The 25,501-nt window shown below is 38.3% G+C and overlaps 1 protein-coding gene across 2 annotated transcripts; it reads right to left on the reverse strand.

Annotated features, from left to right (window-relative positions):
• Positions 1 to 3,919: 3,919 nt before the first annotated feature.
• On the reverse strand, positions 3,920 to 10,344 carry cldn34 (claudin 34). 2 transcript variants are annotated; one of them, XM_012957615.3, is made up of 2 exons: positions 10,227 to 10,344; positions 3,920 to 4,810 (listed from the first exon to the last, which is right to left on the reverse strand). In XM_012957615.3, exon 2 carries the CDS (start codon positions 4,737 to 4,739, stop codon positions 3,945 to 3,947), a length of 795 nt encoding a protein of 264 aa, XP_012813069.1. In that variant the 5' UTR covers positions 4,740 to 4,810; positions 10,227 to 10,344; the 3' UTR covers positions 3,920 to 3,944. The 2 variants fall into 2 exon arrangements, with proteins under 2 accessions (XP_012813069.1, XP_004911806.1); XM_004911749.4 differs by lacking the exon at positions 10,227 to 10,344 and adding an exon at positions 4,907 to 5,297.
• Positions 10,345 to 25,501: the final 15,157 nt, after the last annotated feature.

The raw sequence follows: 25,501 nt of genomic DNA on the forward strand, positions 1-25,501 counted from the left end.
TAGCCTTCCTTAATATTAAATAGAGCTGGATATATCCCATGACATTTGTCTTGTGTAGGGTTCTTTATGGAGTCAAGTCAATTCAATCAAAGAAATATGTTAAGGTTTAAATAATAGTTTTGCCCAGGTTAGTGCTCCTTTTTAGAACAATATGCAGTGGCCTGGGGAAATTACAGTAGTGTAACCATAGGGGGGTCAGCGACTGCACCTGGGCACCCATGGAGTCTGATGGTGCTGGCAATTGGTAGGGGGCAGTATATAGTTTTGAAAGGGCGTAAGGGTCCCAGTTGTTGTCTGGAAGTCTGGTTCAACTACTGAAAGTCTCTAAAGCAGCACCATGTCCCTGTCTTTGCTGTTTCTCCCAGGTGTCGCTTCCTAAATTAAAGCTGCCCATACAGGGGTTGATACAAACTCCAGGGCAGGTTTAAAAATCCAGCTGAGGACCATGTCAGTATTTTAATGCAGTTCTCAACCGATTCGATGAGCGTGATTTGGCCAGCATGTGGGTAGTGGGCAGAGAAATAACCATTTATGGGCATTTAAAATCTTGCATATGTGCATTAAAATACAATTTTCCAGTCTTACACTACTGCACATTGAAGGTCAAATTCTTTGCAAGGGCAACTGAGAGAGATAAGGAAGATGGCGGCAATGCCTTTGAAAGTTCCCAGGGCACGTAAAAATCTGAAGGCTGCCTGATACTCCCTGGTGAATTAGGGGACTTGAAACCACCTTGCATTGTATTTGCATGCTATGTGTTTGAAAACCTTGTCTGCATTCTATTGAAAACTTCTGAACTGAATCTCTTCATGCAGGCTCTGCAGTAATATGAAATCCCACCAAGTATAAGGGTTGTAAGCAGGGGGAGAGGTTTGTTTTAAAAACATTTTGTTTTGTTTACTATCCCTGTATGGGACATATGTACTAACTGATTTACTTCCAATAAATGTAGCTGATGTAACTTCTTCCTTAGCTGTTCTGGTTTACAGTTCAGATTACACCATTTCCATTGTATACACTTGTTCCCATTGCTTCAGTGGGGGTGATAAACCATGATGCCAGTGATGACCAATGCTGATGGTTATTCACTGAGCAGCTTTTATTAGCATGTGGATCTGGTTGAGAGCCCATAGATTTTTAATCTCACTGCAAAGGGTACAAATTTTATCCACTATGAAAGTTTTAGCAGGGGTGCAACTAAAATGTTGTACCAACTCTTGGACACACATTCACCCTAAAGCTTGAGATCAGGGAATCAAGCGATTGATCTTGACAACTTACCTTTCTTATATACAGTACACTCTAGGTCTTATATCTCAGATAGGACAGTTATGGAGGGGACACACCGGACTAGTGGAGCTGGAATACATTCTTCTACTATTTAAAGCAGGAAAATATTCATTATATATGCAGGCTCCTTGTTGATTTATTTTTTAAACCAGAATGCACATTATGAAAAAATGTGGATAAAAATGTAAAAAGAAAAAGAAACAGCAGGGACCAGCGAACTCCCTTACAGCCAGGAGAATCCACCTTCCTTTGTAGAAGAGGGCTTTAGGGAAATGTGGGGCACTGAGCTCCATTATTATTTTTCATTATTGTTATTATTATTAATGTAATTTATTAAGCCCCAAAACATTTAACAGAATATCAGGGTATATAACTAGCATAGAGACAAACTGGTACAGTAGGTATAATGAGGTCCCTGTCTGAAAGGGCTTACAATCTAGAAGGTGGGGGATTACATCAGGCACAAGGTATAAAAACATGTAGCTGTACTGGAATGTTTATTTTGGAGAAATACCGTATTACATTTATGACTGTGAAGAGATAAAGGATCAGCAAGAAATGATGTATAAAGGCTAATGTGTTATTGTGAGAACTGCACATTACTTTATGGGAGTTTCTGTATCCTTGTTCCTTGCACTCCAACCTTTGCCTACAATAACAACCCCCTTCAGGGTGGGGCTAAATAAAAAAAATCTTACAGAATTTACTTTTTTCTGCACCCCAAGTTGGATTAGGGGTCAAGAGGTGACATCTTTTTTGTCTACCAACCACTACCGCAGTGTCAAACTTGGATCAGCCTGACAGCACAAACAAAGGTCAGATTTCAGTACAAAAATGTGAAAGCATGAGTGTCTCATATTATCAATGTCTCAAATCTCATATATGTCTCATATCATCAATGAATACTCAAGACAGGGCTGACAGGAGTGTATTTGCTTTTTTCTTCCTATTTTGACAGCCCCCATACCTCACTGTGCATGTGTTCAGTTTTAGGTAACACAATGTCTAAATTTGCCCTTCATGAGGTGATGCATTTTAAATTCGATTTTATCCACCCTATTATTTAAAAATGTTTTTAACATACCCTATTTTAGTGATTGTGATGAGATTTTGCTACAGTAGATTTACATTTACAGTACAGTAAAAGAGGCATTTATGTTCCTGCATATTTTTTGTGACTTTTTTGATGACTGCATGCATCACACTTTAATAAACAGACCCCATAATCAGGGATATGGACACAGTGACGGTAATCTTTGCCTGGCTGGTGGATTAGTGTCTACTCTTCCTGCACATGCTCTGGGTTATATAAATGCATGAGGCAGATACATTTATCTGCAAGGACTTTTAGAGCTTTCCTCTTTGTGGGGAAAAATGTCAGCAGACTCACTAAAGCCCATGGGATTATTTCCCCTGGAAACACCCATAGTATAGTGTTAGATATCTTTCACAATCAGTGTAGCAGGAACCCTGAGGACTGTTATTAAGGCCCGGAACTTTCTGCTGCGGGCCGACAGGGAGAACCAGAACACAGCAGAGTTTGATCCAAAAAGTTCAGTACAGAAAGGGGTTAACTGAAAGGCAGACAACAAGTCAGGGCAAAGCAGTGAACAATCAAAGGTAGGAAGTGGTCAGGAGTGAAAAACCAGGACATCAAAAACCAGAAACAACAATTATGGGTATATTTATCATGCTGTGCTAAAAGTGGAGTGAAGCATTACCAGGGATGTTGCCCAAGGCATCCAATCAGCCAAAGCAAAGCATCTGATTGGCTGCTATGGGCAACATCACCAGTAATGTTTTACTCCACTTTTTACATAGCATGATAACTATACCCCTTAGGAAGGAATTGTTACAGTAGACCCAGCTTGGGCACATAATATGGCGAGAATTAGTTTTTAAATTCAAATTTGGTGCCAAAGTAGCATCCCACACATCCCACACACATCAAGACGCGTACTGAGGTGCAGGCACACACAGAAGGACCCAGGGACAGGTGCACCAAAGGGTAGGAGAGATCTCCTGAAACATACAATATTAATTTAGCATTGGATAAATAAAACCATTCTTTTCTTGCTTCTCCTTATGTTTACAGTAGTATATAGTAGAGTTTGATGCCACTCTCACCCTGTATGGTTAACATTTTCACAATAATGTTTTCAGTAGAAACCAATCACATCCTTTTCTAGTATAGATAGAAAATTAAACTTCACATCTGGGTTTTTTTTTTCATTTTTTTTTTGCACAATCCAATAGTTTAGAGTATTAAACATATATTTTTAGCATCACCGGAAAGAAGTAGACTAACACAACTGCATTCCTCATATTCTGAACTCTGCCCTATGCAAAGTTCTGCATCATTTATAGACATTTTATGTAAGATCAGAAGCAAATCTGTGCCAATATTGGCTGCTCACATCAAATAATAACATTACAGGCAACAAGTAAAAATACAAACACAATGCACTGGATTGCCCTAGAGCATATTGGTCAAACGGTAACATTCCAGCACAATATTAACTGAAATCAATATATCAACTGAAACTAAATTGTGACCTTTAAAAATTTGCCTAAAAGTAACATCTTTTCCAAATGTAGTGTATTATATTATAGGGAAAAACTATAGAAATCAAAGAAAAAAACTATATATTTATTTACAACTTTTCATCTAGTTCAAAAGCCTCATTAGGAATTCCATCACAATTTAGTATTTGATTTGAACTTCTTCTGGATGCAATGCTGTTAGTCCTAGGTGTTATACTAGTGGCAAAACTTAGACCATCACAAAGTATATCATCTGAAGACAGTGGAAAGACCCTTGGATCCACATTGTAAGGCAGTTTGTAAGAAAGGAAAAAAGTCCCACTAAAGAACAGGAAAATAGAAGACACAATTCCAACAGCAATAGCAGCACCAACTTCCTGCTTCTCTGGGCTGGATGGCATATCATAGGAACTTGGAAAGTATATGCTGAAGTTGTTTACAACAGAATGTAGGTTCCATGCCACTGGAATTATAATAAACACACTAGACAGCATAGTGAGCACTCCTGCAGCAATAAACCGCCGTGGGATCACAGTTACATTAGGTGTACCTTGATAAACATTCTTAAGTCCGAAGGCACTAAATGCTTTTCCTGCTGCCCCCAGGATAATAGCTACTATCATGAGTCCTTGTGCAACGAAGATCTCCCGAGGTACAAAGGAATCCTGAACATTGAATTCCTGGCAGTACATTACCCTTTGGTTGGAAGACACTAGTACATCACTGAAGAAACAAGTTCGCCAGATGCCTATCCAAGCAATGCCAGAAGAAATGATGGTGGTATTAGACACATACCAAACTCTCCATTGTACAAGTCCTGTAGTGATTGTGCCCAAAATCCAGCCAACAGTAGCAAATGCAAACCCGGCAAGTTGAAGATTTGCAGTATGGGCAAGGTAGGGCATGACCTGGAGTTCTTCAGTGGCTGTGTCAAAATTTCCCCCACATCACCTGATCATTGATTATCAGCTGACCACTGGAAAAAAAAGAATATATTTCAACAAAAAACTATGTATGCTATGCTATATGCGCTTAACATAAGCAGAAATGCCTAATGTGATCTTTCACTCACTGCTCTTTGCTCTGCTTTCTACCTATCCCTTTCAGATGTATAATGTAGTTTGACACCTTCAGTTGCCAAGAGACAGTCAGTATTTCTAACCAGTAAGACTAGAAAGGAAAGGAGGATAATGCATGCTAGGACCAACATGGCAACAATATTGTATGTTGACTGGTGATTAAGGAAGGTGTAAGCAGTGGAGTCATTTCTGCTTGTGTTTCTTGAGTGAGGTCAGATAGGTTTAGCATTCATTATAATCTGTTAAGCAATACAAATTATTTCATTTCATATTGTCTGGTTACAGCGAAACAACTGTGGAGACATCTAACAGAAATTTTTATAAATGCTTGGGGAATCTAAAAGCTGAGTTCTGATAATTGATAGACAGAGAAAGATTGGCTCCACTCCACTCTAAAACAGTTTCTAAATGTTGTAGGATTTCAGATATTTTTACACTTTCGGGCAGGATTGTCAATTCCTAGGATTTTTAAACAGTCCTGCCTCAGGCTATTTCACCCATGGACACCATATAAACTTTGTCTAATTGCTAGGTGACAGTTTATAACCAGTTCTACTTCTGTTAGTATGTACAGGTATGGGATCTGTTATCTAGAAACCCATTATCCAGCAAGCTCTGAATTACAGGAAGGCCATCTCCCATACAGTCCATTTTTATTTTAATCAAATAATTCAAATTTTGTAATTGATTTTCTTTTTTTTCTGTAATAATAAAACAGTACCCAGCTAAGATATAATTAATACGGGAGGCAAAACAATCCTGCTGGGTTTATTTAATGTTTAAATGGTTTCTTTGGTAGGCTTAAATTATGGAATTATCTGGAAGACACCACCTAGGTCCCAAGCATTCTGGATAAAAGGACCCGTAAAGCATTTAAATACTATTAAACTTGTTTCTTTGCACGAAAAGTTTATATTTCTTTACAAACAACACACAGATTTCTCTAGGAGGGGTGAGACTTCCTCTGTTGCACATCCTGTGAGCTGTAACACATAGGTTGATTCAAATGAAAGTCAGAACTGTGACCAAATTACACAATTTGTAGATATTTTAGATGGTGCCAATCTGTGCTGTGCACTATACACTATAACTAGCTACATAATCTAGAGTGCAGCATTTTATATTACACTTTGCATGTATATTAAAAGTGATTCTAATCTCTTTTGTGTATCTAGCTTTGTTTGCCAACAATGGATGCCACACAGTTATAATATGATTTTATGTATTTTTATGATTTTGGATGGGATTATAATATTTTAATAGCAAGCATGACCCATTTGTTAAACATGCAGAACAAAAACACTTTCCTTCTATCATTTCCTTGCTGCAAAGGTATTCCAGGCCAAAGTGGAAAGTGCCTTTCCCAGCACACCTTGCCTTTAAAGTTTCTGCCTAGTCAGCCTAGCTTATTCTTTGGTTCACCACAGTGGTAGGAAATTCAAGGGAAAATTCCCAGGTGAAGAGTATGTTAATTCTTTTTCCTTTTTTGTAGCTCACTGTCCCTAGGCTCATTGTAGCCCACTGTCTTAATCTCTCTCCCACCCCCCAGCACTAAATATGGAAGGAAAACTGCTGGGTTAAACCAATTAAAAAGTTGTATAAAGGTCTATATAATGTTATTGGCCTACAGTTTTGGCAAATCATTTAAAGGTCTGGTTGCCAAAACAGATTTTCCAGTAAACTGTATTTTCTGTTGGCCCATTTGTAGATGAAGAGGTCACATAAAGAGCAAATCAAACTGTAGTAAAAATATATAGTCAGTACCACTAGGAATTTGGGTGGTATCTCTGTACTAGTGATATTACATAACTCTATTAATCATCTATTAAAGTATCACTTTCAATGTTAATATCAGATTTTCACACCCAAGTACATTTTAAAGTGATAGTGCTGCAACTGACACAAATGTTTTATTGATTTTTCTATTCAATACATACATGTAATGTTGTGTTGTGACCTGGAATACTGTGTGACATTTCACAATGTATGCACAGTTGCTGTATAGGTGTGTTCAAGAAACTGATCTTTCTTATCAGTCATTTTAGCCTGGGACCATACTGGTATTTAAGTCACCCAGCGTATACGTCATGTATCCATACGTCATGTATCCAGCATTTGCTAGGAACAAATTACACGAGATTTCTGGCACTTGGCTGGCTGAAATGCTTTTTCACAGTCCAAAATCAGCCCCCGTGTGGCATTATCCTTCCATCAAAGTAGTACAGGTTATCCAGAATCCTATTGCCTTTATTTAATGTTTAAATTATTTTTAGTAGGCGTAAGTTATGGAGATCCAAATTATGGAAAGAGCCCCAGCATTCTAAATAACAGGTCCCATATACGTATTTGCAAAATATAATGTTTATAGAAACAATCCTGTATCCATAATTAAATACAATACAGAACTAGCGACCATCTGTTGGGCTGTAAAATCACCAAGGAAAATAAAGAGATATAATGAGTATTATAGACCTTATGCTAATGAAAATGGCATAAGATGAACTCTTCATCTAAGGCTACTGGCACATGTTACACATGGAGCGTATTTCAGCTACAACATGTTTGTTTCCATTCTCTAGCAGAAATCCACCAATCCCTTTTTTCACTGAATTCATGTATACAAATGTGCTTTGTAGCATAGCAAATTTTTGTGTCGTGGCAATCACTGTGGAAAAAAGCATGTAAAATTTCACACTTTGTTTGTGCATTTGAACTTTGTCCTGTAAATGAGGCCCAATGTATAATTTTTTTTTTTTTTTAACCAACCTATAGTATAGACCATGCACTGTGTATTAAAAGAAAATAAGGAAGGCAATTCCATCTTATTTGAGAATTCTTGTTCAAAATCATTGGTGCCTGGTACCTGTGCCCTAGCAAGTAGGAGCTACAGTGATTGAAATAAAGGGTCTACTGCAGTATCGTAACTACTCTGCGCCAGAAACCCCTGCAAAAAATTAGTTGGAACAAAAAAGCAAACCCTACCTGGCCTACCCTTTCCTGCCTGCACCCGTCCCCTTCTCCCCACTTGTGTATAAATTCCCGCTGTCCTACCTGTGAACTAACAGTGAGACCTCCCAGCTCTGCCTACTTTATTGTTATTCCACTGGTTTATTGCAAGAAGCTTGATTTAGGTGCAAGGGCTGATGGTATCTATCTATCTATCTATCTATCTATCATCTATCTATCTATATCTATATCTTATTTTCTTGATTATGAATGTAGTCCCAAGTATGGGAATTTGTTTTAAAACCTTTACTCATAGTTACTGATGCTATCACAGACCGACGGATTTGCTTTCTTTTTCTGCTCTTTCATTTATGCCCTGTACAGACTCCATATTGATTCCATATTGTTCATTATGTTTTAGGTGAGACCAGCCGAGCACATTTGCAGTGAAATTCAGCCACGTTGCATGCACGTGTGTGATTTAATGTGTATTTGAATATGACTTGGCAGATGTGTTATCAGCACACTGCAAGCCAATCCAAACAGGGCTATCGTGTTGCTGATTATGATAGTAGATAGGTGGATATGAAAAAAAAAAGGAAAAAAAAAGTACTGCATGTGCCAACCTTGCAAACAGAAATGGTAGGTTTCCTCGAAACAGCTAAATTGTAACTTTGTGTTTTTTTGACACTGAAGACAAATCATTCTATATTTATTACTTGTCAAACACTTTGTGGATTTTTTACCACCTACAGTATATATTGGCTTTTACATAAGCCCAAGTGCATATATGAAGATATGCTGCCAATCTAGTAACAACCCACTTCATAAACACAATCTCTGCCGTGAAGACTGCAGGGCTTGTTTAGTGTCCGTTGCAGCGCTATCCACAAAGGCCTATACACACCCTTCTATACTTCTATACTTCCATAATCTGTGCTTGCTCAACCACATTTGCAAGGAACCCTGCCTTAAGGAAGTGTTAATTCCAGGGCTCCGTTTGCATGTTGCAACACACACAAATGACTTACACCTAAGTAATTATGCAGTACACACCCATAAGATATGTGTGTCTTTAACCAAAGCTAAAGAAAATTTGCTGGTAATGAATGCTGCATTATTGGTAAAAAAAAAAAAAGTTTGAATTGTCATCAAAATTTTACACATTTTACAGGATTAGTAAATGTGCCCTTGATAACCAATGAGTCAAGACCCAAAACAGGGACCCTCTTCTGCACAAGGTGGCTCACCATGATCCCATTTATTACAGTGGAATTTCTTCATACAGGACAGTAGACGTCACTGAGTTTCCTACATGCACCTAAGGTGTCTATCTGCTAAAGCACAGCGAAAATGACTTACAAGAAAAAGTACCAAAATAGGATTTACTAAAGTGTGAACATGGATTTTCAGGGACACGCATATCAATTATCACATGCTATCACCTATTTTACTAAACAGTAGTGCCAAAACTGTTGCCAAACAAAGACAAAATTGTTGCAAATTTCTTTAAATACCATGACTGCTACGCTTGTAAAAATAAAATTTGTCCCATTGCACAATGAGTTATAGACTCATGTCCTTTTAGAAAAGGGACATCTTAATGAGATCTGATGGCAGCAGTATAGTAGGCAGGAATGCACCAAATCCACTATTTTCGTATTCGGCACAAAATATTCTAATGTTTAGACAAATTCTAATTTTCATATGAAAATCAGGTTTTAAAGACAACCATGTGGTAAACACACGGTAAAAAAAAGTTGTATTCGGTTTGGCCAGGCACTTGGAAAAAGGCAGAATCCTGCCCGAATCCCGACCGAATCCCTAACTGAATAGTGGTTTCAGTGCATCCCTAAATGTAAGGCAACTTGAAAGTGGTCTTTAGTTTTTATTGATTTTTCTGCTCAGAACAGAACATAATCAATAAAAAATAAGAATAAAACCTCATAGTCAGTCTGTTCTTTTGGTTGCAAAGTAAGTGTGCCCAGGGTAGTATTTTCATTTGCAGACTGGAAAAAGGCAGAAAATCATTCCAAATAAATATTAAAGGACCAATGCAATGTTACTTAGTACAGATCCCTTTATGAATCATTCCTCTGAGCATAGTTAATGTATGTCTTGAGCACACATAGCAACTCAACCACCAACAGAAAACAGATGTATGCTCAGTAATAAAACATATTTAGAGCTACTGTACAGTCTACATATAGGTTGATTCTTAGATTGTATATGATACTGTATATTGGTGTATATATATATATATATATATAATTGTAGCAAATACATACAGAGAAATGGGTCCTAAAAATATTGGAAACTCTGTAAAATCACAACAAGACAAATAGCTGAAGAGGGTAAAGTACTTACGGTCTGGATCCTGTTGCTCACATGTTATTATGGAAAGATCTGTACAGTGAGTGGCTAAGATATGGGATCCCAGTGATTGTAGCGAGGGCCGTGCAAGGCACATCCAGGAAGTACAGGTACCAGTCAAAGGCTCCCTACCTTGTCTCTCACCCAGAAAGTCAACATAGATGAAATGAAGTTAATAATTAACACAACATAGAAATGTTGTCATTTTTTACAATTGTGTTGAAACATATCCCTGAGGAAATAATGTGAATTAGATAACGTGTCTGCTTGTACATAATATAAGTAAAAGGGTGAAAAGTATAATGAGCAAGGCCCTCTGTACCTCCTGTACTGGTTGATATTTGTACATAATCTGTATATTCAATGTATGCATCTATTGTACAGTGTTGTAGAATATATTGGTGCTATATAAACCTTAGCAATAAAGATAATGCATATTATATACATTTATACAATCACACTTATACATCATTTTTATGGATAAATATCCAGCTAAAATTGAATATAAACATTGAAACAGGTTAGTGTGTGTGAATAAGATCCAAATTCAAAATAAGTAGGACTTGCATTGAAATAGAAACATCTCGGTTACATTGATACAAAGTAGCAAACTCATAGGGGAAAAGTTAATACTATCTGTTCTTTTGTTATATATGTTTTATAATCTTCCAGGGTAATTGCATGGGCTAATTTTGGTTATGAACCCAAATCTGACTGAGCAAAGTCAAAAGTTGGAAACCTGACAATCATGTATTAACCGATACAGTATTAACTGTATACTGATATTGTCATTGATAGTGTGAATGAACGGACAAAAGAGCAAACAGCACCTGTGGGTGCTCCTGTTACTCTTACTTCCACCATCTAATGTAGTTACATTACATAGTCTACACTATTATTATTCTTTATTTATATCCTGTTAACATATCAAATGTAGCATTACAAAGATCATCATTCACATCAGTAATTGTTCCAGTTTAGCATCAGTCCCTATCACATTCACAATGAGTATGGGGGAAATCAGAGGAACCCTCACAAAAATAGGGACAAACTGCTACAAGAGGTTTATTTTTGTGCAATTCCCATTTTATATTTGGATCTTGATCTTTTGCTTGTGAATGAATGAATGAGGCAATGTGGAAACAATACAAGGGGACCAGCACTAAGGATTTTGGATGTTTGCTGTTAAGAAGGATTACTCCTTGGTACCTAGTACTTGGCCTGTCTTGCAACTCTAGGAGGAGTATGCATTACACAGGACTCTTTCTCTCGCTGTAGGATGAAGGAAGGATTAACCACACTCCCTACACATACAGAACAGATCTCATACTCCATCTGAAGCATTCAATGTATGGGCCCTACAGCGTAGCATTCCAGTCTGCCCTATTGGTAAATGAGTTCTGTCATTATAATAATATACAGTATGGCTTTTAAAAGTAAGGACAACAGAAGGCCACTACCTTGCCTAATGTATGTTTGTCTTCTACCTGCCCCATAACCATGATGTCAGTGCTTAGTAAGCTTTAGGGTGAAGACACATGGAGCCCCTTAGTAGCAGCAAATTGTCACAGCAACTAAATGCCAGAAAATACCCTGCCATAGACAATACTGGGAATTGCCTCTGCTAAAACACACTTAAAGACAATTATCAGTAAATAATCAGCATTGTCTATTTTAGTAGCAGTGTCAAGTAGCTGCGACTAGTAGTGCCGTGTCGTCACCCTTAGCCCTTTAAAATGCTCTGTAACTTCAGTTAATGTTCTCCGACCAACAGCCAAGCCATCTGTGGATCTGCTGGTTTCCCTACTTTTGTATTTCTGTATTGTTACCATCCTTATCTCTGCGGCTCAGCTGAGAGCTCAGTCCTGTTTAGGTGAACAATAAAGTATCTGGTGTCCCATAAAGCTGCATTTCATTGACAATAAGAACAAAGGGCTTTGTTGGGAAAATGTTCCTATGACAAAACCCGTTGAGGCAGTTCTGCTACCTTTCTGTCGCTATGAATTAAATCTGAACTTAAACCTAGAAAATAGGTGAATTGCTTTATTGCTCCTTTCAGTTCAATAAACTTTTTTTATTATTCCAGTGTCAATGCTACTTGTCTTTTTTTTTGCATTATATACATATTTTTTAAATGTTTTCTTTCATTCAAATAACCAGAGATGCATTTGTGAATATTATTACATTATAGCACGTAACAAATGGAGAAGTTTAGATACCTTTCGATAGAAGATTAGATTTATGTTTGTCCAGGTGCTGCATTTTAGTGACAGTAAATAAAAGTGGTGTTACAAAGGGGAATATGTCACACCCTCACTATGTTACCTGCCCCATGCTAGTGTTACAGAAGAGCACTGTATATGTATTTTAAACATTATTTTTATACTCATATTTTTATACTAATATATGGTCCCCTTGCTCCCATTTGCCAGCAATAATATAATCACAGGTGTCACCAGAAAGTTTCTGGGTTGCCCCCTGGCAAAGGGGAAAGCCAGAAGCTGTAAGGACAGCTACTGTACTATTTGAGGGGAGACCATTCTGATAGCCAGGGAAGTGCCCATGGCCACAGTATAAGGGTTGGAGCTGAATTCATCTGCTTTCCAGCAACAACAGTATAGGGCATCTGAGAATTCAGAAGAACTCCACAAGGGTCACAAAAATATCAAAGTATAAAATATATTTTATTGAAAATACTGTATATTTAAAAAGTTCAACATCTCTGGTGGTTTACGTGTTTGTGCCTCACAGGGCACTTAGTCATGTGCTGTTGCCTTGGTGGCCCAAGCTTCAGCTAAGGGTGATTGAGATACTCCCTGTGAGTAAGCTGACATTGGAATGGTAGAATTTTAGGATCATCACCCACAATTAAACAAATAGAACATTTGGTGACCCTGCTTAAAAGATGAGCCGTAACTGGACGTTTGATGTTTTGGTTGATTCTTACTTTTAACCAACCAGAATTGTCTGTGGTTTACTAAGAACTGTGTAAGTTGTCAGATATTTCTCATTTTATATTTATTTATGCCTGTCAGGAGGTGAAATAAATATATTTTTTTGTAATGTAAATAGTTGGGCAATATTCAGTTCAGCCAGCAGGTGACACCAACCCTTATGGTTGGCCAGTAGGGGATTTCCCTGCAGGAGCCTGTATAAGGAAGTGCAGGAGCTGGAAACTTTCTCTTTGGCCTAGAAAGGTCAAGAAAACTCCATCATACTAATTGTTGTAAATTTTGATTCCTCCCCCCTCCATCCCTCTCCCTCTTTTCTTATGTACCCCCCCCCCCCCCACAAAATACAAAATAAATAAAGAATTGATAAAAAAAAGAAAGGTCAAGAAAACAAATATACATCTGCAGAGCCAGGCCAAATGGGAGGTTGTACCTTGTTAGGAAGTGAGTTAGGAGATTTATGTCGGCTCACTCAAGGGGACAGATGCATCAAAGTGTGAATTTAGAGGTCACCATTGTCTTATACTCATTCTGTCTTTCCACATAAAAGGGCACTGTAGGCTTCTGAGAGAGAGAAGGTGGTGTGTCTGAGGAAGAGAGAGGATGTTTATTGTGTAACTGAATTATTCTGGAATACTCTGGGGGTGTATTTACTAACATTGGGAACAAACATCACCAGTGATGTTGCCTGTAGTGACCAATTAGCAATTAGATTTAAACAGTCATCTACAAGTTAGAAGACAAAAGCAAAGCTCTAATTGGTTGCTATGGGCAACATCACTGGTGATGTTTGTATCTAGTGTTAATAAATGTGCCCCTGAGTTGGTAACCAATGCTCTGGTCTGTCATTGCTACACAAATGAGAAGCTGACAGTAAATTCTGGTTCATTGCATTGATTTGTAACATGCCTACTTCTTGCAGCAAAATCCTTCCCAATCCCCTTTCCCTTATCGGGGATCTCCCAGTTACGGGTATCCCCATTACATGCCTTTTATATGTGTGCATTGTTGTATTAGCTTCTCTTTCTTTCCTTTTATATAAAGTTTTATTTATTTTATTTCTTATTGCCCAATCAGATCAGAGGGTGAGTTCAATGACTTGATGTATAGTCCAACCTTAGATGATAGTGCCAAAAAATGGTTGATATATGGAAATGCTCCCAAAATTATTAATCGCCTGTAGTATAAAACAATCTGTCATTACTCACAGTTTTTAAAATCCATAATAAATGTACAATCTTGGTGAGTTTAAGGGTTTTTTTAGTCATTCATGTTATACTATAAGTGCAACACTTAGCTTATTTTTGTAATCACATAAATGTAATATCGTTTCTATGTATATGTATGTGTGTTGCTGCCATACAGTTCTAAATGCTGTGTGTGTCAGACAGACTGACTTTTGGGAATGTGAATAGTCAGCAGACTGTGAGGAATTCATAGTGTTCCTATGCCAAGAGCAATTCTTTACTGCCTGCCACAAACCACTGAGATTAGAAGTTCAGCATCCAGGGCTTTGGGAAAGTGGTTATATGAACCCAAGGTTAGCCTTGATGTTTCTTCCAGTTTTTATGGTTAATAATTTCAGGGCCTATGTATGTATGTGTGCAAGTTAAATTATGTAGAACTCCTGCTAAGATTCAGAGTGATTTGCATAAGGCCATGGGGAATATACAAGTACTTTGGTCCATAGGGCTTATAATAAAATTATTTCATTACTGATCACTATTATAAAATCGTTCATCCATTTAGACAGTACTACAGGTGTTAGCATTTTAAAACTGCTTATTTGTACCTGCAAAAGCATGGGCAACAAAATGTGGAGTTCTAAGTTAGTTGCCATAGTGAGAAACTATAAGTGCCTCAGGAATCACACTGGGCTGCGGCTGCAATAGAAAGTCCTAGTGGTCCAATTAAAAGGGTTGACCAGTCATGACTTGGCTAAGCTGGATTGGATTTTTAATATTGAGTGCTGTTCTTATATCTACCACTTGGTACGGCATCGGAACATTTTTAGCAATGCAGCTGTCAGGGAGCTGTTATCTTGTTACCTTCCCATTGATCTGTTGATAGGCTACTGGGAGGGGGGTGATATCACTCCAACTTGCAGCACAGTAGTATAGAGTAACTGAATGTTTATAAAAGCATAAGTCACATGGCAGAGGGCATCTGGGAAACTAAGAACATATCTAGCCTCAGGTCAAATTTCATAATTTCAAAAAAATGATTTCAGTGCAGAGTTCTGCTGAGCAGCTCTATTAACTGATGCATTCTAGTCTGATCTAGTTGTAGTATGTTATGTAGTCATGTTTAACATCTATCCATTTGTATTGATTCAGTAACTTTATCAAGTTTCCTTCAGGACAGGTTGCTGATTTTACATCCATCCAATTACTTTTGTTACAAATCCGTGTTTTTGTAATGTATTTTAAATAAATGTTACAATTTATCCATCTTTCCACACGTGCAAGTGAATATCAACATTGAAGTAAAAAGACCTACCAGGTGTAGAAGTCTCCCCAGGTTACACCAGTAAGGCACTTCACAAAGCATTTCAGTATTACTAAAAAAGTACATACTGACTACAAGTACCACTGGGGCTATAGGAGTGGGTTGGTGGGTGGTTATTTACAGACTATCCCTATTGATTTTTTTACAGAACATGTCAGTATCACTTTAATTAGAGTATAATTGGGAACTGCTTTATGTAAAGCTGTTGGGATAATGCAGGGCCGAGATTAGGGGTAGACAGAAGGGGCATGTACCTCTTCCTTAGCCCTATTTCTGGACCTGACTTAGTGCCAAATCTCCTATCCTAAGACTGTGCCTGCCATTGTAGGTGGTAACAACAAGCAACAGCAAAGTAAGTTCCCCAATACCAAAACCTAATCTTAACAGTTTTATAAACCTTATCTCCCTCCCATTCCTGTCTCCCCCTCCCACCATTCACTCCTCACTTCACACCCCCACTCACCACACATGCATGCAAACATGAGAGGAGGGTTGGGCTAAGGTGATTGGCTGGGCACCCTAGGCAACTCTGCTGGCCACTTTGGACCCAAACCATGCATGTATGAGGTAAAGTCTAGTAACCCACAAGACTGCTGTGACCAGTAAATGTTGGCTGCTGATTGGTTGCTGTGAGTAATTAGACCATGTAATCTTTGCATCTTTTTTCTCAGTTGAGATCCTGCTGAGAGGAAAATTTGCTTCCACATTAAGGGGGTGATTAATCCACCTTTGAGTTTGATTTCATGATTTAAGTTTTTTTACACTAAAAAAAAGAAATTGAATGGGAGCTGTCCTAGGCAAAGTCATTTTTTTTTGTTTGATAAGCAAAGTCAAGTCAAATTTTCAATTCAAGATATTTGAGTTATTCAAGTTTGTAAAGTCAAAAATGCAAGGTATTTTGCTAGAAGTTTTTTTTTATCACACGAGTTTACCACATTTATAAATAAGAGAGCATTTAATATGTGATTTTATTTGATTTAGAAAAACAAACTCGAAAACGGATAAGCCCATTAATGTGTAATCCTTGCCATAAGAATGACAAATAAACAGCTGATCTTTAATAGCTTTATAACAGGAAGTATATCTGTACCTGCTTTATGGTGAGGTAATCATTCTGCTTTAGTAAGTCCCTCTTTATTGGGTCAATGACCCTGCCCAACCTCTGTATGAGCGGGGCCAGTTATAGTAAGCAGTCTGCAGTAGGCATCATTGTCCTGTGACTCAGATTAAACATATGGGCCAGTTGGTGCTTTTAGCTAATATTTAACTACAGACCCATTTTCTGCTTGAAAGAGTCCCTGGTGCACAACACAGCAATGCCTTACACTCCTTACTTTTCTGTATTGGGAGGACTAGGGACTAAAATAGTCTGGGAGTTTCCAACCTGTAAGGTTACCGCCTTTTCTGAAAAAAAATACTGTCTTTCCTATAATTTTATCTTTTTTATATGAATAACTTCAGCATCAGGCATCATTATTACTAGACAGGTGGCAACTCTAGCTGCCAGCTTTAATTGAGCCCTCTACCTCTATTCCAGGCCCAGCCTGTCTGTGTGCCAATTTGTTATCCCAGTTCCTTGCTGTATTGGGCATTTTCCTTTATTGTATCAATTTTGTCCCTAGAGTAACATGAACTTTACACTGAACAAGGGCCTTTAAAAACACATGCTGTTGATGTCACTGATGATGTGTGAGATGGAAAATGGCCACCAGGTGAAAGATGCTATTTGTTTTAGTAAAAAAACTGTGCTGGCAAATGGAGGGGATACGTGCTATACAAACAATGCCATTTGAGTGGGAGAGATGTGCCCAACTTATATATATGGCAGGAATACTAAGGGACAGATTTACTAATCCACGAATCCGAATCCCGAAAGGAAAAAAATCGTATTGGAAACGAAAATTTTGCAACTTATTTGTCGCCGTTGCGATTTTTCGTATTTGTCGCAACTTTTTCGGAGCCATTGCGACTTTATCATATTTTGCGCGATTATTTAGTCGGCGTCGCAATTTTTTCGTATTGCGCTATAGTAAACGCCGGAAAAACCAATCCGATTTTTTCGCAACGGAGACGAAAAAAACGCGGGACATACAGAAAAGTTGCGACGTCGACGAAAAAGTTGCAAAAATACCGATCATTACGAAAAAATGCGTTCTGACACTTTCAGTCCGTTCGTGGATTAGTAAATCTGCCCCTAAGGGTTTACAAGTCCTTGACTATAGTATGTGTGAATGTAATAGATTGCAAGCTCCACTGGGGCAGGGACTGATTTGAATGGTGTATAATCTCTATAATGCACTGGTATATAAACAATGATAAAAATACATTTGCCTTCTAGAAAAATTTAGATTCTAATTTTCAGCTAGTATCTGATACTAATATTTAAATTAATATGGATTTCTCGTATCAAGTTATTATAACTAATAAACTTGGCGAACATTTGTACAGAGGAATGCTTCAGATTTTATCACATAGTGATGACCTCAGATGATGGTGATCTCTACTGAAATGTCAGTCTGGGCTGTTTAGGGATTCCAGACATAGAGTGAAAACAAGAAAACATGGCCCAGACATATATAAGCACAGTGATATAGTGGGGGAATGGGGTGATACCTCTAGCTGTACTAGTATGATGTGCACACCGCCTGAGGTTTCTACAGATCTGTATCATTCATGCACAGAAACAATAAGACTATTACAGCTGATAATATATACGATAAACATATCTTTTGTAAAGTAAGTTACCCTTCTCTTTTGGGTCACACATACAACACACAGAGTAAAATTCAGATTATTCTAAGCGCTGTGGCACCATATGCTGCCTTGCACGCCAAAGATAACCTGAGAGATGAGACTTTTATTAAAAAGGCAAATTATTGGGCAGCACAAAGTGTATTTAAAATGTAACGCATTTGTTGCAGACCTTCTACCTGAATTTTCTATAGGTGACCTTGATTTTCACATAATTTGGTACACTTACCATGCTGCGTGATGATTAATCTGTAAAATATGTCCTTTTAAAAGGAACTTGGTGATACAATCAGTTATAATCAGTGCTTAGTGATATTACTTGTGTCATAGGACACACTTAAAGAGATGATGCAGTCCTAGGAATCTGCCAGTATTACTGAAAAGTTAATGTACCAACATCTTTCTAGTCTAAAGTTTTTCCAAGCCTCCCCAAGCCCAGTTGAACTTAACTCAGGAGACACAACAACATGGCTCAAGGCTCCTGTGCAGTTGTGCCAGTAACGCTGGGGTGAATGAGCATAATCCTTCCATAGACTGGAATACTTATTTTATTTGATATAATGAAAATATAAGGGTATTAAAATAGGATCTAAACTTACTCAAGTGTTTCTCTGAGCACTTTTGCACTTTTTATTTTTTGCTGTTTCTTAGATTTTTAGCATACAGTAAGTGCATAGAAAGCGCATAGGTTGGGCTACTGACAATTTGACCATCAAAAACAGCAGTTGAGCTAAAAGCCTGAGTATTAGAAGCCTAAAATGCTAATGTCTTAGAAACAACTAAAATAAAAAAGGAATGTAAATGGCTAAAGTGCTTAGAGAATCACTCAATGTATTTTTGGGGATTAAATCTAAAAGTCACTTCTGTTTAGCCACTTTCTTTATGTTATACAAATACTGCAATGGCCAGCCCTGCAGTTAGCTGCCTCCCTGCCGTCATGTTAAAGATTGGAAATGCACTTTGCTTTGCACATTCTCCAGTGATATCAGCTCTGTATTTTCCAAATACATATCTGCTCTATTTTCCAAATACATAAAGTTATCATCTACTGTATATCTGAGCATGACTCAGGTAAACTGGCATGAGCTATATACTCAGTGTGCCAAAACGGCTTTTACCAGAATCTGAGCCCCTACTTGTGCAAATAGGTGTTGCAGGTGGGCTGAGCCATTGTATTGTACTCAAACAGGGGAAGGTGCCTCTTCTGCCTACACCTAGTTCCGGCCCTGAACTCAAAGCATACACTGCATTAAGAGATCCCACTTGGGAATATAAAAAAGTAGTGGACATGTAGACTGTTACAAGACACAGAATTTGAGGGCATACTGATCATCCAAGGAGACCAATTGTTTCTGGAAATGCTTCACTACAGAAACCCTTGGCTATTTTAGTTGCAAACTATTTACAGTCCTTTGTGCAAAACTTACCTACCTGTTTAAAATACACTATTTACTTACTTAATAAAATACTACACATATCGATTACACAATCAGTTACAGAACAAGAGGAAATTTACTATGCACTATGGTCATAGTGAGTTTATACACAAGCATCCTCCATAATAAAGGGGTAGAAAGTGATTCTTTGCAACTACATTAAGAATATCCCCACGATACACCCATTTTTACGTTTTATTTTAGAAACCATTTGTCAAAAAATTATTTCAGGTTTGCTAATGTATATTATTTACAAAAACAAGGGACCAGTATAAAGCATGACTTGGAAGTGAAAACCATAGTGTAAAACACCATGTTTTCCAATATATTTTGGTACAATAGGTATGTGAATGACATATTTTATGTTTGGAGGGGCCCTCTAAACATATTTATGATTCTCGGAACATATCAACCAGACCGTCAAATTTGTACTTAATGATGACTAAATATACTGTAAATTCCTGGATGTAACAGTAACACATTCCCTACTCCCTACTGACATTGAATAAATATTGGGGACACCATGGTGAGGAGTGTCAAACAGATTTCTTAGTAAACCCATGGTAGGCACATACCGAATGTCAGAATTGCAGTAGCATCATCATTAATTTTAAATGAGAATTAAACTAAAATAAAAATGCCATATTTTATTTACTGTAATACATACTAAAGATTGAGCATCTCAAGAGCAGCAGGTCCAGGACTTTAAATTCGTCACAGGAGATCCCCATCTTGGAAAGTATCTGTGACACTAATATGCTCAGTGCGCTCTGAGCAGCTGTTGAGAAGCTAAACTTAGGGGTTGTTGCAAATTATCAAGCAGAAAATTAGGTTGGCCAGATCTTCCCTGCTCAAGGGCTGTTGTTGCCTTGGGCTGGTACAGAAGCCAACATAACATACAGCATTTCTGCCCTACTTCTTTAGTTAGGCTTTAGTTCACCTTTAAAGGGTATCCCACATAGTATGTCTAGTAATATCATCAAAAATAGTTCAGAAATGCAAATTTGAAGTTGAATAGTACTGGATGATATCTATTGTGTTTCCAGCAGTATGTTGTAATTTTCTTCTCTGATAATTGTCTGTTTCTAGGAGCTCAGCATTTAGGCAGGGGTTGTGGTATATATTAGAGCAGAGGGTTGTTTGATTATGATTCATCATCATTTATTATCAGGTCTCTACAACTTAAGGCCCATTGGCTTTTCGTGGCCCCCAGTCTGCACACGGGTTCCACTGGCTTCTTTTAACAACATCAACATATTATTTTAATAGGGCATCCAGATGTGATACAGAAAATAAGTTCATCAGTAAATGGTAAAAAGACCAACAGTACCCTCTGGCAAGTAGACTTAGACAGGGGCATAGACTCTGAAAATGAGTCCTTCAAAATCATGTAAACCAGAAAATTCTGCTTAGTCTGAACATGTATCAAAAATACAATTTAAAAAAAACAAGCACCAAAAAGTAGGCGTCTTATATAACCTTAACTATACATAGCAGGACAGTGTGAACGTCTTCCTTTCCTGTTCCTCCCCGTTAGCAGCCTTTCTCCCACTGACTTGGAATGTGCTGTATTTGTTTGGCTGTTAACAATGATGCCACAATGCTTTTTGCATCACTTCAGTAGCCGCTCTTGACATTGGGACCTATGTGATAATATTGGGCATATAGAAGTGATGTAATGAGGGGGATTGGCACTTCCAGGACTCTGTAGCCTGCCAAGGATTTGACAACAGTAAGGGACCTTTGTGGGTTCTCCTGGTAATAATGTTCCATATAATATCTGCCACATACTGTTTTTGCCGGCTTTTAATATGCATGTTCCCTGAAAGAAGACCCTATAACTTTAAGGGTTGACATATGATGGGCAATATTTTGATTACATAAATGATATTTATGTCATTGTTTGCTTATGGAGTGCCCTGTTATTATCATTTACCGATGACAATTAAAGCAGCAGAATCTTCCACCAGAGGATTAATAGAGGCCTTAGACTTGTATGTATTAAACTACAGGAAATACTTTATATTATTGGATATTAGGCCAACACACACAAAGGTGATACAGGCAAAGTTCTGCTGTTCCAAGCCTGTGATCTTGTTCAAAACACTATTGTAAACTCTTTCCATTAACAAAACATGACAAAGAAAATCATTCTTAACAGAAATTTCCCATCTAGAGGTGTTGGGTTATACAAAAACCCATTATCCAGAATATTCTGTATGCTGACAAAGCCATTCCCCCACAATGCAGCGTTACCAGCTGTTAGAAGTTCACTACATGAAATTGTTAGCTCATGCTCTTTTGGCTACAACATACAAAACCACTCCTGTTTTTCTCAGACACACTCAGTTCTTCTACTCTTAGCTATTTATAATTGCAATTTTACCTGCTGCCTTGTGAAGGTGCGGTTATGTACATCAGGTAGGATCATTAGTCTTCCCTTCTCTCTCTGACAGCCCTTCTCCTGTTTTCCAACTTCTCCTTAATAATTCCCTTCTAGTGTTGGACTTGGATGCCGGGAGCCCATCACGAAGCCTTAGACCACAAGCCTACTGTCAAGACAATTTTTAATTTTCTCTTCACTCCCTTTCTATATTTATAGTACAAACGCTCATCTATCCTTCTGGACAAATCATCCTCCCCCTTGTCTTACATGAACGTGAAATGGCATGAGTATAAGCATACAAAGCCACATAGCTGGGTGGGCAGGAGGGCCCACCAGGGGTTTTCCTGGTACCCTGGTAGGCCAGTCTGACACTGTCCCTTACTGTGAGTTTTGTTTTATTGGTGTCTAACATCATGCAATGTCACACACTGGCAGTAGTTAAATATCTATGTTATTAGACTCACATTAGAATGTGTTTTCTAAAGTAATACATTATCCTTTACATTTGGCAGTCCATCAGATTAGTCTGGTAACTAGTACACAATCCATCCATTTGGCCACCATGGTAAACAGAATATCATATAGGTTGACCTCTGTGTTTATTCCGTAGTTTACAAGCACACCTGGGCCACCATTTAATAATACTGCCTGGTGCACAAGCCCCAGGGAAAGCACTCCTCCTGCAAAATAGTAGGAACTACAGGTACCAGAACCCAAGGCAATGCAGGTAGGGGACAAGCCCCTTGTGTTTATTAAACACGTGCCCCTTCTTCAGGTGAGATGATGATCACCTGACAAAGGGACATGCCCACAAAATGTTGTGTTTCCTTAAATGACTTAATAAATGCAAGGTACTTGCCCCAAGCTTGTATTGCCTTAAGGGTGTGTACCTGTGATCCCTAGTAACTGCCCTGTGCGTGGCCAGTGTAGAAGAACTGGTACAAGGCTTGCTATGTTCTGCTCAGCCATCCCCATTCCAGTCATTCACATCTCTAGTCCTGCTATAGATCCCCTCTGATCTTTGTTCCACTCTACAGTGCACAATGAATCCTTCTTTCCTGGTACCTGTGACACACATACCCCAACAGAAATTACTTTAAGGCCATCACAAAGTTCCCGTGTCCATCTGCTGTTCTAGCAGCAGCCAGTTATGTGCCCCCCTGTGCTGCTCCTTCCCTTGTAGGCACAAGTTGCACCCTTCCTTACCCAGTTTAATCATCTGTACAAAACTTTCCAAATCGGGGCCAAAAATTTGCATCTGATTGTGACTGATTGAGTCTCGATATAAGCTGGAACTCAATAGCACATGTTTTTTGTTTTAGTTTAACAAATGAGCCCTTGTGTCCAAAGCTGCATGACTTGTAAGCTAATTTTGAACCTTGGTACTAATTGTCGTTACTGCCAAACGCATTAGTAAGGTGTTCAGCAAACAGTAAATGGATCACAGATACATGACGTTATTCTTATCTGACACAGGAAAACAGAGGCACACCAGACAAATATCTGTGGGAATGATTAGCACATTTTCTAAAAAAAACAAATAAACTTTCTACATCATGACGACAGAGATTGTGGTATTTATAGCAGGGTAAAAGAAGTGCTGCCTTTTTCTGTTTGTCACAACTTGCCCCTTGATCCTCCTATATGTGGAGTAGGTGTTGTATTTGCAAAACAAACTTCAGAGAAGTAATTACAGCAAGAGAACCTTAGTTACTAAGTGGCAGAAGCGGACATTGTGAGTACATTATTGTATTGTATTCGTGCTGTTACGTTGCAGCTATACTTTGGCTACAGTTCTTATCTACTCCACCTTCCAAAGCAAAGATCTCTTGAACAAATCGGCGGATCCCATGCCTTTCATGAAACAAATAGAAGAATTCTGTAAAAAGGACCCGGATTTGTTTCTAAACCAGAGTTTGTTCACTTACTGTACATAGGATTGAAAATAGACCAGAGTCCATCAAGTTCAACCCTTATAAGTAAACCTAGCACACATCTATACTTACTTATCTATACACTCACATACATAAACCCATACAGACCCATACTAACCTATCTATACACTCACATACATAAACCCATACAGACCCATACTAACCTATCTATACACTCACATACATAAACTATATATACAACCACTAATACTAACTGTAGATATTAGTATCACAAGAACTCATCCAGGCCCCTCTTAAAGGCATTAACAGAATCTGCCATTACATGAAAAACCCCCTACGCTGCTTCAAATGGAAGCTCTGTTCCTCTAATCTAAAGGGGGGCCTCTGGTGCGCTGATCGTTTTTATGGGAAAAAAGAACATCCCCTATCTGCCTATAATCCCCTCTAATGTACTTGTACAGAGTAATCATGTCCCCTTGCAACTACATTTTTTTCCCAGAGAAAACGACCCCAACTTCGATGGTCTAACCCAGTGCTGTCCAACTTCTGTGGCACAGAGGGCCGGAATTTTTCCAGCCTCCGTGGTGGAGGGCCGATATGGCACACACAGGCAGCATAGGGCAGGCAGAGTATGGCACACACAGGCAGCCTACATAGACACAATGCTGGCACTGCTCCTACAGTCTGCACAATAACTATATATTAAAAAACTTTTTAATTGCAGTACCACCACAGTATATGTTCTTTTTATAGTGTGTAGGGTTTATTTGTGGGTTTCTACTGCTCCTACAGTCTGTTCACCTGTTCACACCTCAGACAATGTGGGTGATTACAGCCTGAGCCTGAGGTGTGAACACTGCAGGGATTAAAAGGTGTGGACAACACAGGGGATTACATCTTTAAACAATACAGGGGGTTTACAGCCTGAATCTGAGGTGTTAACCATGCAGGGGGCCAGTACTGATACCATTTAAAGCTTACACCAAGGTAAGCCATCAAAGCAGACAGACAGGTGGGGGGTCACACAGAGGGGGGGTTGGACAGCACTGGTCTAACCTCATAGTTTAAATCTATTTACCAGTTTAGTTGCATGTCTCTGCACTCTCTCCAGCTCATTAATCTCCTTCTTAAGGACTGGAGCCCAAAACTGCACTGCATACTCAAGGTGAGGCCTTACCAGAGACCTATAAAGAGGCAAAATTATTTCCTTTAAAGGAACAGTAACACTAAAAAAATTAAAGTGTTTTAAAGTAATTATCATAATATACTCATGTTTGCTTAGTTTATATAAATAAGCTTCTGTGTCATGGGGGCAGCCATTTAATTTGAAAAAAAGGAGAAA

The sequence above is a fragment of the Xenopus tropicalis genome, chromosome 2 (genome assembly GCF_000004195.4).
Source record: "Xenopus tropicalis strain Nigerian chromosome 2, UCB_Xtro_10.0, whole genome shotgun sequence".
Taxonomy (NCBI): domain Eukaryota; kingdom Metazoa; phylum Chordata; class Amphibia; order Anura; family Pipidae; genus Xenopus; species Xenopus tropicalis.

Coding starts and splice junctions, on each gene's coding strand:
- cldn34 (XM_012957615.3), bottom strand. CDS start 4,739: ATGCCCTACCTTGCCCATACTGCAAATCTTCAACTTGCCGGGTTTGCA.